The sequence below is a fragment of the Dipodomys ordii genome, unplaced genomic scaffold (assembly GCF_000151885.1).
Source record: "Dipodomys ordii isolate 6190 unplaced genomic scaffold, Dord_2.0 Scaffold75, whole genome shotgun sequence".
Lineage (NCBI taxonomy): Eukaryota > Metazoa > Chordata > Mammalia > Rodentia > Heteromyidae > Dipodomys > Dipodomys ordii.
Genome location: NW_012267291.1, coordinates 6,096,709 through 6,110,513, shown reverse-complemented (window position 1 = coordinate 6,110,513; position 13,805 = coordinate 6,096,709). Strand labels below are relative to the sequence as shown.

The 13,805-nt window shown below is 61.3% G+C and overlaps 1 protein-coding gene across 1 annotated transcript in view; it reads right to left on the bottom strand.

Annotated features, from left to right (window-relative positions):
• Positions 1 to 1,602: 1,602 nt before the first annotated feature.
• LOC105991639 (transmembrane protein 189-like) overlaps positions 1,603 to 13,805 on the bottom strand; it is a 16,178-nt gene continuing 3,975 nt past the window's right edge. The window contains exons 3-7 of the mRNA XM_013024307.1: positions 8,979 to 9,098; positions 4,894 to 4,985; positions 3,751 to 3,895; positions 2,985 to 3,197; positions 1,603 to 2,754 (exon numbers count right to left, since the gene is read on the bottom strand). Of these exons, the coding sequence (XP_012879761.1) occupies positions 2,633 to 2,754; positions 2,985 to 3,197; positions 3,751 to 3,895; positions 4,894 to 4,985; positions 8,979 to 9,098 (692 nt within the window). The 3' untranslated portion in view covers positions 1,603 to 2,632. The remainder of the gene's footprint in view (positions 2,755 to 2,984; positions 3,198 to 3,750; positions 3,896 to 4,893; positions 4,986 to 8,978; positions 9,099 to 13,805) is intronic.

The following is a 13,805-nucleotide window of genomic DNA, read 5'->3' as shown; positions in this document are numbered from 1 at the left end:
TGCTGAGGAATCGAACCCAGGGCCTCAGGCATGCAAGGCAAGTGCTCTACCACTACCACCTTCCCAGCCCTTTTTTTTTTCTTTTCCTCCCTTCCTTCCTTCCTCTTTCCTTTCTTTTGCAGTAGTAGGATTTGAACTCAAGACCCCCTGCTTGCTAGAACAATGCCCTTCCCCTTGAGCCTTAGACTTCTTTTGAGACTTGGTCTAGTTTGCTCTTGTTCTTGTGGCTCAAGCAATTCTTCAACCCAGGCATCATGCTCAGCTTTTCTTGGTATGTTTTCAACATGGCATCTATGTTTAAAATTTGGATTTTTGGCTTCTGTCCACCCCCATCCTGGGCCACCTTTGAGTCCAGCACACAGCCCACCCCGCCCTCCCTCATCAGCCACCGGGCTTGGGGACAGAAAGGAGCTAGACACTGGTTCTGACCCCATTAGCTACACATCCCATACTTTCAGTCTTAAAAGTCTTAGGAAGGAGCTGGGAAGTGACTCAGTGGTAGAGTGCTGGCCTAGCAAGCATGAAGCCCTGGGTTTGATTCCTTAGTACCACACACAGAAAAAACCAGAAGTAGTGCTGTAATCCTGGCTCAAGTGGTAGAGAGTGAGCCTTGAGCAAAAGAAGCTCAGTCAGGGACAGTGCCCAGGCCCTGAGTTCAAGTCCCAGGACTGGCAAAAAAAAAGGAAGGGTTAATTCCACCTCTGGCCCAGGAGACTGTGTCAGTCCTGGCCAATCAGAACACCCTGCTTTTCCTGGGCAACCTGACTGGCTCCTGGGGAGGCACATGCCCACCCTGGGCCGGTGAGAGGCAATCTTGCGAGGCTGGCTGCAGCCGCAGCCCGCGGGTGGGGAGTGCCCCACTGTCCCATCAACTCAGGAAAAGCAGACCCGGAATCCCGGGTCCTGCCAAACCCCAGTGTGAACCGGCCAGGCACTTTCACAGCTCTAGGAGTTGACGGCCTTTAGTTCTCAATTGTGTGTGGTGGGGGTCGGGGGGCAAACTTCTAATACCTCTTTCTTTACCCATCCTCAGACATGGCGTCAAGTTAAATTTTGAGGATGGGGTTATAGCCATTTTTTGGGGGGGGTTGTGGGGCCTGAACTCAAAGCTAGCATTCTACCACCTGAGCCACATCGCCACTTCCAGCTTTTTCTGTTCATGTGGTGCTGAGGAATCGAACCCAGGGCCTGATGCATGCAAGGCAAGCGCTCTACCCCTGAGCCACCTTCCTAGTCCCATGGGTTATAGCCATTTTTAAACAAATGCCTTACTGAGGCTCTTCTTCCGTGCAGGCCAGACTCCCCCCCCCCCCCGGATGGACACGGGTCCCAGTGCGTGTGGCACTCTACCAACAGAGCCATCTCAGTCCTGTGTCACCCCTGAGCCCCAGGAAGGACCTTTTAACGACTTGTTCAGAAGATAAGCACGTTTCTTCTCGTTCCGAGGTGCCCAGTGCTTCCCACCTCGGCAGCAGCCTGGCTCCCAGCTTCCCTTCCTCCCCAGGACCTCTCAGGGGGACGTCCCAGGAGGCCCCTCTTCCCAGGCCTCCTGCAGGCCCCAGGAGCCTGCTTCATTTTCACACATCATCAGGGGAAGTTCCATGTGCATTTATTCACATTTATTGTCTCCCCTCGCCCAGCCCAGCGACTCCGGGCAGGGCTTTAGTTCACTGTAGTCCAGTGTCAAGACCAGAGTCTGACACACCCACCGGCCAGCGACATGAAGGAACGCTCCAGAATGGACCAGCCTTTATCTGTCATGGTCCCCTGAACGGTCCCCCACCCCCACCCCAAGCTGGGGGTCCCCTTGGAAAGGTGACAGTAGTTTTCTACCCGGGCTAACAGCCCCACCTGGAGGCCAGGCGGGGGGAGGGGGGGGCTGGGGAGGGGGCGGAGCTCATCCTGACCTCTTGGCCCCGCCCCAGCCAGCCAGGAAACACCTTGAGGCTGCCAGGGTGAAGGAGACTCTTGCTGCTTTGTTATAAATATATTATGTACATCCAAAACAGGACATTAAAATAGTATTCCGTGTTACAGAAAAGATATTAAGGCGTTCTATTATACATTAACAAGCAAGCACCTTTAAAAAAACCCCAAAATAAAAAAGCCCCCGCTTCCTTCCAACACACCTTGTAAGGAGACAGGATGTCCTTTCCCAGGTGACCAGCCCTTCATTGGCTGTGACCGCAGAGCCAGCTGGATGGGGCGGGCAGAGGGAGAGGGTGCCCAGACGTGACGGGGGTCTTGGCCTCTGCTGCTGGCTGCCCTCGGCCCCTCTGGCGGGCGCCATCTTGGGTGACCACTGGCGGCAAAGGCTGTCCACCTGCAGGGGCGCCCAAGGGTCCGGGTTTCCCTGGGCCACTGGGGCCAGGAGGGCCATGTCAGTGGCCTCATTCAGCCCTGGGGCAGGGCAGCGGGCGTGGGGGCGGGGCTCCCTTTTTCTGCAGTGCTGGGCTTTGGGACAGCAGCTCAGGCGCTTGGGGAGGGGCCCAGGAAACAAAAGGAAGAAGAACTGAAGTCAGTGGCTCAAGTATTGTCACGGGCGGGCGGGGTCCCCTGGGCGAGGCAGGGATTTGGCAGATGGCTTCCGTTCAAGGCTGGGGCGGCTGGTCCCCGCAGTGGGCTCCCGAAGTCACTTGATCTTCTGGGCCCACTTCATGTCGTCCGCCCGCGGCTTCTCGCCTGTGAGGCCCTGGATGAGACCCTCCAGGCGCCGCCAGAAGCCCACCTTCTCCAGCGGGTAGTTCAGCCAGCCTGCGGAGACAGACGACAGACATGGCCCTTCAACTGCTGGCAGGAGTCCCTCCCCCCTCAGGCCTTATTTAAAAGGCAAGGACCGCCCCCCATCTCTCCACCGCCCTCCCCTCCATGCGTCCACTCACTGCAGACGGGGACCCTGCCTCCCCCGGCTGGAGGCCAAGCTCAGGCCACACTAAGTGCGGGTAGGTGCCAGGCCCCGCGGGGTGGGGGCGGGGCGGCCCCACCTGTGGTGATGCAGAAGTAGGTCTCATGGGGCGACACGTGGTGGACGCGGTGGTGCCGGCGGGGCAGGATGATGTGCCAGTCCTGCAGCGCCTCCACCCAGCGCGGCAGCCCGAAGTACGTGTGCGACCACTTGTGGATCTGGTTGGTGAAGGTGCCGAAGAGGATCAGGCAGAAGACAAAGCACTCCCAGGGGTACAGCGGCTCCAGGGCTCCTGCGGGGATGCGCATGGCCGTCACACACACGGGGTCCCGCCCTCGGGCAGCTCCCTGGGCCTCAGGCCTTGGGTTCTGGGGCAGAGGCTGGCGGTGGCCTGGGAGTGGCTGACGGAGGGGGGGGCCTCCACCTTCCTGCAAGCACCCCTGGGCAGCAGCCAATGCTCAGGGGCGAGGCCCAGGACCAGGCAGGCAGGCTGGGATGCGGGTGTCACCGGAGGAGAGGGGGTACAGCAGCTTGGTGTTGGCATGGGGGGGGGCAGGTTGGGACCTGGAGCCCAGTGGCTATCGCTGACTGCCAGGAGAGGCTGGGAACAGGGGCCATCTTGTCCAACACCACAAGGGGTTGAACTCTGGGCCTCGTAAAGGGCTCCACTGCTTGAGCCACACTCCCAGCCTTGGACAGTATCTTGGCCTTGGGCTGAGATCCTCCGCTTCTTTGCCTCCTCCACACCCAGGACAAGCGTGCGCCACCACACCTGGCCCAGAACCATTCTGGCGTCACTGGACAGTCCTGGAAACGCACACCCAGCCCGAAGGTCCTGGCCTCACCTGGGCTCAGGGTGCGGAACTTGTAGGCCATGTTCAGCAGCGGCAGCAGGGTCACCAGGCAGTTGTCACCGTTGGTCTCGATGAAGTCATGCCTTGTGATGGCTGTGGGGTCGATGTGGTGTTCCCGGAAGGGCCGGATAAAAGCCTGGGCGGTACAGGGGCCACCGTGGCCATCAGCCCATGGCCCGTGCCTTCCAGACCCAATCTGCCCTGCTTGGTCACCTCCTGGGCCTGGAACGCCCGCCCTGACCCAGCCCTGGAGCCCCAGACTCCTCCACGAGGTACCCCAAGCCCTACGACACGGTGCGAGGCGCGTGGAAATGATCCGACAAAGGTGTGGAGGCCACCTGCTTCCATGCACCCCCGGACTAAGTGGCCGCTTGCAGTAGGAGACATTGAGCACTGTCACCTTCCACGCCTGCCTTGGGTTAAAATCCTCCTTTTCTCTTAGCACCACTGTTGGGCGGGCTGACCCGTCCCCACAGTGGGTATGTGACCAAGCCTGGCCAATCAGATTCCAAGTCCCTCCAGCCATTCAAGATGGCCACGTGACCGAGACTGGCCAATCAGAACCCAAGTCCTTCCAGCCATCACCAGCTTCAAGACGGCCATGTGACAGGGGCTGGGCCCTGGGACTCTGGCTGGGACCTTGGACTGGAGGTGGGCAGGAAGGCGGGAGGCTGTCCTATGACCCCAGCTACCCTGCCGTCAGCTCTAACCTGAGAGCTCAGCTCACATTAGATTTTCTGACAGGTACAAGATAAATCCACTTTAGACAAAGCAAGACAATGGATAGTGCCTTTGATGCCAGCCTGGCCCACACAGTGAGACCCCCCCAAAAAAAACGAAACCAAAAACCCAAAAGCTCTGCACAATCAAGTCTCCCCACTGTGCCTCAGCCAGGCCAGGAGAGCTGCTCTGGGAGGGAGCCTGCTCTGCTCTGCTCTGTCTGACTGGGAGGGAGCCTGCTCTGCTCTGACTGGGAGGGAGCCTGCTCTGCTCTGACTGGGAGGGAGCCTGCTCTGCTCTGCTCTGGGAGGGAGCCTGCTCTGCTCTGCTCTGCCTGGGAGGCCCCTGACCCCCGGACAGGGTGAGGCTCCAGGGAAGGGCACCCACCCAAGGCCGCACGGGCCGCATACGCACCTTCCCCACAACGGGCAGCTCCACGGAGCCCCATGTGTCGGCCCCCCAGTGCACCAGGCCAGACAGGAAGTCAGCAACAAGCGCGCCGGCAACTGTGAGCGAGAGGAGGGTGAGTGGAGGCCCGCGCTTGCTCACCCAACCCGCCAGTCCATTCACTCCTTCTTGGGGCGGGGGCTCCTTTCTAGTTTTCTTCCCTGGAGAAAGGGGTTCACCTAACTTTCTTGGCCCTGAGCTGCCCCAGGGGTGGGGCACCCTCCCTGCTGGGGGGGCACTGGAGAGACAAGCGGGGGGGGGGGAACCACACAGCCCTCCCCGGCTTCCTCCTGCCTTGCTTCCTCCTCTGCTCTCTGCACAGAAGCAGAAGCGGAGCCCTTGGAGACCCTGGTCCCAGCGGCCGCCGCAGGGCTGGCACCGTGGGCGAGGCTGGCAGGCGCCACCCCTCTGGGGTGATGTGGGGGCCTGGAGACCCACACCTGACACAGCGGGGTGTCATCCTGTACCACAGGGAGGGCACGGGGGGAGGGGCAGCACCTCACTATCGCCCCGCCCACTGCAGCCTTCCTGCACCTGCCCCTTCCACACCTCCCCCCCAAGACCTGGAACATTCTTGCCCTGTAGTACAGCTCCCCTCCTTCACACCTGAGGTCTGCGCTTGCACACTCTCCAGTCACCATAGCCTCCCAGGGCCAGGACTCAGCACGACACCCTGAATCCAAGAAGCCAGCCACACAGCAGGCCCGCAGCACAGCCGGCTCAGCCATGGGGTCCCTGTGTTCCCTGGGTCCCAGGGCAGAGGACCAGAGGACCACGCAAGCTGGTGGCTTTGGGCCAGCCCCTCCCACTTCCTCTGACTCTGTTTCCTTTGTGAATTGCGTGTCTGCAGCCCCTGGGTGACAACCAAGCCCAGGGCACCTTCCCGGGGACAGGAGCTGCAGAGCACTGTGGCACAAGTCACGCAGCCACAGAGGGAGGACTCCAGCGGAGGTGAGCACAGGAGGGGCTGGAGGGCCCGCGGAGGGTGGGGCGTGGCCGGAGACCGGCCCTGCAGAAGGCGGGTGGGCTGGAGTCAGGCAGCCTGCTGCTTGGCAGGGATGGGTGTGGAGTGGGGGGAGAGGACAAAGAAGGGCTTTTGTGCGGTCGCTGGCAGGCAGCCTCTCCCTGGCACAGCCTCCCCAGCAGCCCCACGCCTCGGATTTCCTTTCTCAGCTCCTAGGACTAGGCAAGGCCACTTCTGTCTGTCTGTCTGTGGCCACAGCTCTGGTGCCAGCATCTTGGATGTCTCACCTCCTCTGATCTCTGCACTGCGGTGAGCAGACCTAGGAGGGTCTCTGATGATGGCTTGACATTCCTGGAGGCTGACCCCCACACTGCGCGCACGCTTGGTGTGTGCACATGGGTGCCTCAAGTGAACTCGGCACACACCTGGGCCCACAGGCAATCAAGGGCAATGACCCACAGCACTGCTGACCCCGCTCCTGCCTGGGCCTGGGACCTCTGCCCCCCTCCCCAGGCCCGTCCTGATCACCAGAAAAACACTGGCAAAACAAGAGCTGCCCCAGCAGCGCTTAGCCGGCCACAAAACTGTCAGGGCCACGAGGAAATGGGAGGAGTCTGATGGCTGGGTGTGGCGTTGGCCATGCAGGTAGAGGCTGTGGGAGAAGATGGAGTGTGCGAGGCCTGGGTTCCACCCCCAGCACACACCCACCCGCGTGCGCACACACACCCACATACACACACGCACATGCACACACTAGATCACAGTTCAGAGTCAAATCTTCAAGTGACAACTCCACATAATGTGGCCCCTTGCTGGGATGTTGGTGGCTCACACCTGTCATCCTAGCTACTCAGGAGGCTGAGATCTGAGGATTGCGGTTCAAAGCCAGCCCGGGCAGGAAAGCCAATGACACTCATCTCCAATAACCCACTCAGAAAACCAGAAGTGGTGCTGTGGCTCAAGTGGTAGAGCGCTTGCTAGAGCTAAAGAGCTGAGGGACAGTGCCCAGGGCCAGTGTTCAAGCCCCATGACCAGGGAAAAAAAAATGTGGCCCCTTTCCTGGGACAGGAAAGGGAAACAGAAATGGCTGGAATACAGCCTGTACACTGTACATCAGTTGCGCCAAATGTCCGATGCTAATGCAAGATGGCAAAGTCGGACGGTGTTTTTCTGGGTGTGTGGGGACAGTGCATCCATCTTCCTGTGTATCTCAACCTCCTAAAAACTAGAGGTTGCTAAGTAAGCAAGCACCGTCTCTCTTTTCCATCCCAACTGCTTGGCTTTCCTGAGGCTGCTCTGTGTGCATGCGTGGGGTATGGGGCTCCTGCGGTCACGGGGAGCTGGGCCAGTGGGGCTGCCAGGGCCAGAGCAGGGCCGCGCTGTGGTCAGAGGCCAGGCTCAGGCAGGGATGTGGGAAACGGCCCACGGGCCTCTCCGCAGGGTTCACGAGCGCTGGGTGGGCAGTGGGTGGCAGCTTCGGGGATGAGGTGCCCTGGCCTCGGCATCTGTCCAGTGGGTGCCCAGGCCCTCCTCGCTGCCCCACAGCACTGGCAGTGAGGCCACCGCCCCGGGCCCCGCACAGCTGTTCCTGGAGCACAGCTCTGGGCTGCTGGCCTACCAGGCTTTCTTTCACAGGGCAGGTGCACAGCCTCTTTGTCCCCTGTGCACAGAGACTGGACGGGTAGGCAGGGGTCCCTCCAGGCCCCCACCTCCAAGGCCTGGTGTGGAGGACACAGGGCAGACTGGGGGGGGCTGTGCCAGGGTCACTGGTAATTGTCACAAACCCAGAGGCCCCTGTTGCCCATGATGCTCCCCCAACTCAGCGCATGGACACGCGCCAGCCTCGGGCCTTTGCGGTTCCTGCTGTGTTTCCGCAGGGCCACTGTACTTACACTCCAGGCTTGGCATCGCTGTGGCTGGCTAACCTACTAGACACCTTTCGCGTTCCAGGTCCTTTGATTTCCCGTGCCAGCCTTGGGCGTGGAGCCCGGGGGCCAGGGCGGGGCTGGCAGTGCTGGCATGCACCCTTATCATCTCCCTGAGGCTGACGAGCAGCCCGGGGTGCTGCTCCTATCCATTAGGGCCTGTGCAAACAGCACTATCTGCAGACTGCTCCCTTATCAGCCAGAGGTGGAGGTGTGGAAGCGGAGCCCTAGGACAGCTTCTCCAGCCACCAGGGTGTGGGAGGCGCTGAAGGAGGGGTGACCTGCCTGGGACCCCTCACCCCCCCCACCCTGCCCACTCTTTGTTCCATGCGTGCACTGGGGGCTGTCTGGCCCAGCTGGGGGTCTGTGGGGTGAGAATGGACTAACCAGGTGCGGCCCAGGTGAGGCCTGACAGGCAGGTCACAAGGCTTTGTAAAGTATCCATGCCCAGCAGGGGCTTGGTGCTGGCTAAGCTGCCAGCAGCGGGAGGCGCTGGCCCTGTGGTGACCATGTCTCTTCCAGCCTCTTGTGGTCCCAGGGCCAGGAGGCAGGAGTGTGAACCTCACGCGTACCCCGCCTCCTGCCTGCCAGGCACCCCCTGGACCAGGCCCCAAGGCTCAGAGCACCTCTGTCCAGCCCTGAGGCTGAGCAGAGGGCAGGCAGGGATCCTGGGGCCTTCACACATTCACCAAGCACACAGCACCTGCTGTGTGCCAGGCAGTACTAGTGTTTGAACTCAAGAGTCCCTGCTTGCTTGCTTGCTTGTTCAACTAGTTCTCTACCAGCTGAACCATAGCCCCTGCTTGGCTTGTTGCGGGCTACTTTGGGAGATGGAGTCTAGTGGACCTCTGTACCCTGTCTGGATCCTCCAGTTTGGTCTCCTGAATAGCTGGGATTACAGAGACATGAGTTACTGTTGCCTTGATTTTTGAGGAGCAATCAGGGAGAGCCTCTCTGGCACAGGGAACAGCACAGGCCACGGCCCTGGGGTAGGAGTGAGTCCTCAGGACAGTGGCCAGTGCAGTGTACACAGAGCGCCTGTCTGGGCCGTGTGTGTGGATGCTGGGGGCAAGCTGGGAGCAGGGAGCGCATTGGGTGGGGGGAAGCATTTCGAATTGCACACACCCACAGGCAGGCGGGCGCCTGGGGGCCCCAGTACTCACCGATGCCCACGATGACCAGGGGCATGTGCTCCCAGCGGGCCAGCAACAGGAGGTGGACCAAGTTGTGGGCAATGAGGCCGAAGCACAGGATCACGCAGCACCACTCCTGGAACCGCTTGCCTGTGGGGAGAGCGGGGGAGGGCCCCGAGAGCCTGAGAGCACTGCACCCAAGCCCCTCCCTGACAGCAGGCCACACCCCCACCCTCAGCACACCACCAACCACCACACGCACCAGCCCTCCCTGACAGCAGGCCACACCCCCAGAGGCTGGGCCTCAGTGCAGGCCTCCTGGGCCTTGAAGCCCTTGAGGCCCTTGGGAACGGTGAAGCCTCTTGCACACCTGCTTCCCCCCCTGCAGGTGACTCCCAGAGACTGCCTGCCTAAGCTGCAGACCATAAGCTGGGAGGTCCAGGGGAGCCAGGGCCTCTGGGAGCCGCCATCACCTCGAGGTGGCTGCAGGGAGGGAGCAGGTGCTGGATGGAGGGGGGACTTTAACACCGCCGTGTTTGGACAGTGCACTGTTCTGTCCACTCCCTGAGGTGACCTTAGCGTCTGTCACCTGGCCCTGGCATCGCTGTAGCCAGAAGGAGCTGGAGGCACAGCGCAGCAGCTCCGGTGTGGCTTCCCTCTGAACACACCACAGCAACACTCTTCCTTGCACTACTAATGTCTCAGTGCTAGAACTTTTTCACTGGAGTCTATTGTTCTACTACTTTAGCCACAGTTCCACTTTCAGCTTTTTTGGTCATTAACTGGACAGAAGAGTCTTGCAGACCTTCCTGCCAGGGCTGGTTTTAACTTCAGTCCTTAGATCTCAGCCACCTGAGTCGCAAGGATTACCGGCGTGAGTCACTAGCGCTCAGTTACTAGTGACAAGGTGTTTTGTTTTTTGCAGGTCCTAAGACTTGAACTCAGGGCTTGGGTGCTGTCCTTGGGCCTCTTTGTGCTCCAGGTTAACACTCTACCACTTGAGCCACCATTCTACCTCCAAATTTTTTTGAGTAGTTTTTTTGAGATAAGAGTCTCACGGCCTTTCCTGCCGGGGCTGGCTTTGAACCACGATCCTCAGATCTCAGCCTCCTGAGGCATGAGCCACCACGTGTGTGAGCAGAGCCCGAGCTACTTTCCAGGTGAGGCCTCAGCGGCAGCCATGCCGTCACTGCGTGTGACATCACGAAGCCAGGCTCCGCCCTCCTGAAGCCAAGTAGAGATGGAGGAAGTAGCCCAAGGCCGTCAAATCTGAGGGCCGGCTCCTCAAGCGCCCTAGTGCCCACTTCTAGTCTATTCCTAAGCAGGGCCCTGGCACTGAGCTGGTGCTTAATAAATGCTGAAGGCCGGGGCACATTCCTGAGCAGGGTCTGAAGGGCGGGGGCCAGGCTGTGATGGGGGCCCCGCCCCGGTGCACCCTGGGAAGGAAGTGTCAGCACACAGCCGCCTCTTGTCCCCGTGGTGCAGGGGACAGCGGAGGTCACCTGCAGGGAACGGGTCCCAGGGTTCCCCGCTCCTGCTTCTCAGCCAGCCTCCTGCTCCAGCGTGGGGTCATGGAGGTCACGGTAGCAGCCCTCCCATTTCCAGTTCCGGTCTGTGGGACAGGACCTGGCTCAGAAGCAGGAAGCCCCGGGGGAAGCCCAGCAGGAAATGAAGGGCAGGGGCTCCCTTGCACAGCCCGCCCGGCTGCCTGAAGGCTGATGTGGGCAGGTCAATGACAGCGACACCCGTGGGCCCACCTGCCAGCCGCTTCTGCTCTCCGTGGGCCTTTTGTTTGTTTTTAAGTGCTAAGTGAAGTCGCCTAAGTTCCTGGATCTTGCTTCCTGTGAGACACAGGGCGCGGGCACCCCAGGGCGGCCCAGCCCCTCCCCCTCCCTCCCAGGTGCCCATGGCCTGTGGCGCTGGACAGCTGCATTTCAAGCCCCAGTGAGCGCGTTTACTCAAGGAAGGGGCAGGAGGACTCTTCTAGATGAGAAAACCAAGGCTCGGCCGGGCTCAGGGGCCAGGCTCCGTGCTGGCCTGCTGCAGGCCTGCGCCGCTCCACGCCCTGCTTCACTTTGACTCTGGGGCCTCTGCAGTCTGGGCTCCTGGGCCTGGAACCTCAGTTGCTGCAAAGCCCGGACGGTGCCCAGCCGCCTTGGCCGGCGCCGGCGCTGCCCTGCGCTGCCCCGCGCTGCGGGCGGGTTGTCCTCCCAGCCTGGCGGGCCTGCGCGCGGGGGGCCTAAGCAGCGTCACTGGCCCTCCGGTGGCGGCCCTGGACCCTCACCCACCAGCTCCTTCCTGACAAGCATGGTGACCAGCTGAGTCATAGCAGTGACCTCTGGCTGGCTGAGGGGGGTACACCTTGTCCCCCACAACAAAGGCTTGGTGTCATCTCCCTCCTTCTCTGTGCCTGGGCAGAGACACGCCTCGAAAGCAGGAGGGACAGGTGCGGTGGACTGGGTTAAGATGAGAAGTGGACGAGAGAGATGGAGAAGAGAGGCAGCCGCAGGGCAAGGGCTCTGCCCTGCGCGGTGCGGACAGGGGCTCAGGCCCCCAGGGATGAACCCCGGGCTCCAGCTCGGCTCCGCCCTGCGTCCTGATCTTCATGCCAAGGTGGGCGTGGGGGGAATCAGGACTGCTGGACCCAGGATGCTGCACCCATAGACCTCACTCCCCCTGGGGCTGGGGTACCTGTGTGGCACACACCAGGGGCTGTGGCGGGCCCTGGGGGTCCCCAGGCCCTGGAAAGGAAAGCCAAGCCCCGGGTGGAACGCTGCCTACGCCCTTCTGTGGAGCTCTAGCCTGGCGGGGCAGGCCTCACACCCTGGCCAAATCTGCCAGGCCATGTGCCAGTGTGCAGAGAGGTCCCTCCGTCCCCGGGGTGGCCGCTCTGGGTCCTCCACCACCAGGCCACAGCCCCCCACCCCCCCACCCCCCAGCAGACCGCAACCGCCACACCCCAGCGAAGAGCGGGAGCCCTGGAGCCGACCCTGTGGAACCACATCTCACAGGCCGACTCCACCCAGGCAGACGGGTGCTCCTACCAGGCCTGAGCAGCGGCGGGGGCAAAGCAGCCTGACGACCACCGAGGTGGAGCCGAAAATGGGGGGTGTGCAGGGCTCACAGCTCCCTCCTCTGCAAGTGTTAATACAGGTGCACTTTACTCACTCTGAGGTGATGTAACTGCCCGCACAGTTAGTGCCCAATAAATGCCAGTTATAGTCATTGTTCTTGCTGTGACTACCAACTGTCACGTACCCAACACCTTTCCACCTCTGGACCCAGGAAGGACAGGAGTCCACTCCCGGGGCCAGGAGCCTCTCTACTAGGTGGCTGAAAATGTGCCAGGCAGCGCCCACCTCAGTGCCTTTGCACTTGCTGTTTCTCTGGTCTGCACCAACCCTTCCTCAAATATATCCAAGGTTCCTCCTTCCCAGCCCTTCCTCCTTCAGGTCTGCATTCAAACATCACCTGCCTAGTGTGGCTGCAACTGCCTGCTCTGTCCCCCTTCTTCCGCCCCCCAACCCCATTTGCCCTTCCTACTTTGTATTTGGCTATCATTAAGGAGGACAAGGGGGGGCGGGGATTCACTGCCCATCTCCCTATGAAATGCCAACCCCAGTTCTGTCCTGTTTGCTGTTAGTTTTGTCTTGTTAGATGTTACCTTAATGTACATTGGACCTCGTCTTTCATTTTACAGGTCAGGTCCAGAGAGAAGTCAGGTACTTCTCCAAGGCCACACAGAGAGTGAGTGGACACAATCAGCTAGAGAAGCCCATGAAAAGGAACCTGGAGGAACCAGTCTGGCCAGTCTCAGACTCCCTGTCCACTCGGCGGGGAGGGTGGGCTGTGATTGTGAGAGAGGACAGACATGCAGTGGGGCGGGTGGGGTGTCTGGATGATCTGCGCTGCCTGACAGCAGGCAGGGTGGGCAGAGAGGCTGGCAAAGGCGGCTTCGAACCCTTGCTTCAGCTGCAGCCCAGAGTGCAGGACTCACTCCCAATTAACACAGGGCAGGGGGGGGGGAGAACTGCAGGCATCCTCTGTGGTTGGCCAGGCCTGGGCGCCGCGGGGGCCACATTTCCTTTTCCTAAGGACTCCAGAGTCCTTAGGAAACAGCTGGGGAAGAAAAGGGGCCTGACCCAGGTCACCCCCACTCTCTAAAGACTCGAGGTTTTTACCTGGAAAGGCTGAGTGTTTGGGGTGTGGACCAGATACCCCAGCAGGTCTGGAAAAATATAGCTTGGGGCTGCCGGGCCGGGCCAGTCTCTGGTGACCTGGGTCCAAACTCCTAAGTGGCCCAAGGTCATCCAGCCGGGATGAAGAGGCTACATGGAGCCCAGGCTGGTGGGAGCAGAGGGGGAAGGGGTAAGCAGCCTGGGGGTGAGGGGGGTCCCCAAGGCATGGGCTGCCAGACAGAAGAAAAGCTGTTCGAACGCTGGACAAAGCTGGCGGTGAGGCCACACCGGTAGCTCCGGACACCCGACTCGGGGTGGTCACAGGCGCTTGTTCCAGGCTGGGGAGCGCTCGGGGAGAGGTTCCCGGGGACCCGGGCGCCCAGCGCAGGGCTGCAGACCGGAGCTGGCTGCTGGGGGGGGGGCATCGGGAGGGAACGGAGCCCAGCTGCCGACCTGGCCCGGCGGTACGGGGTCCGGGAACACGGGGGTGCTCCGTCCTCACGGAGAGTACCGTCCGGACCAACCGAGGCGCGGGCGGGGCGCGGGGCCTTCGGGGGTCTGGAAGGAGGAGGAGGGGAGGAGATCGAGGTCTTCCCCGGACTAACTAGGGTGGGATGCGGGGGGCGCTCGGCCCGGTCTGCAGCCACGCGCCCCCAAACCAGGGCCGCGGCGTGCCCGG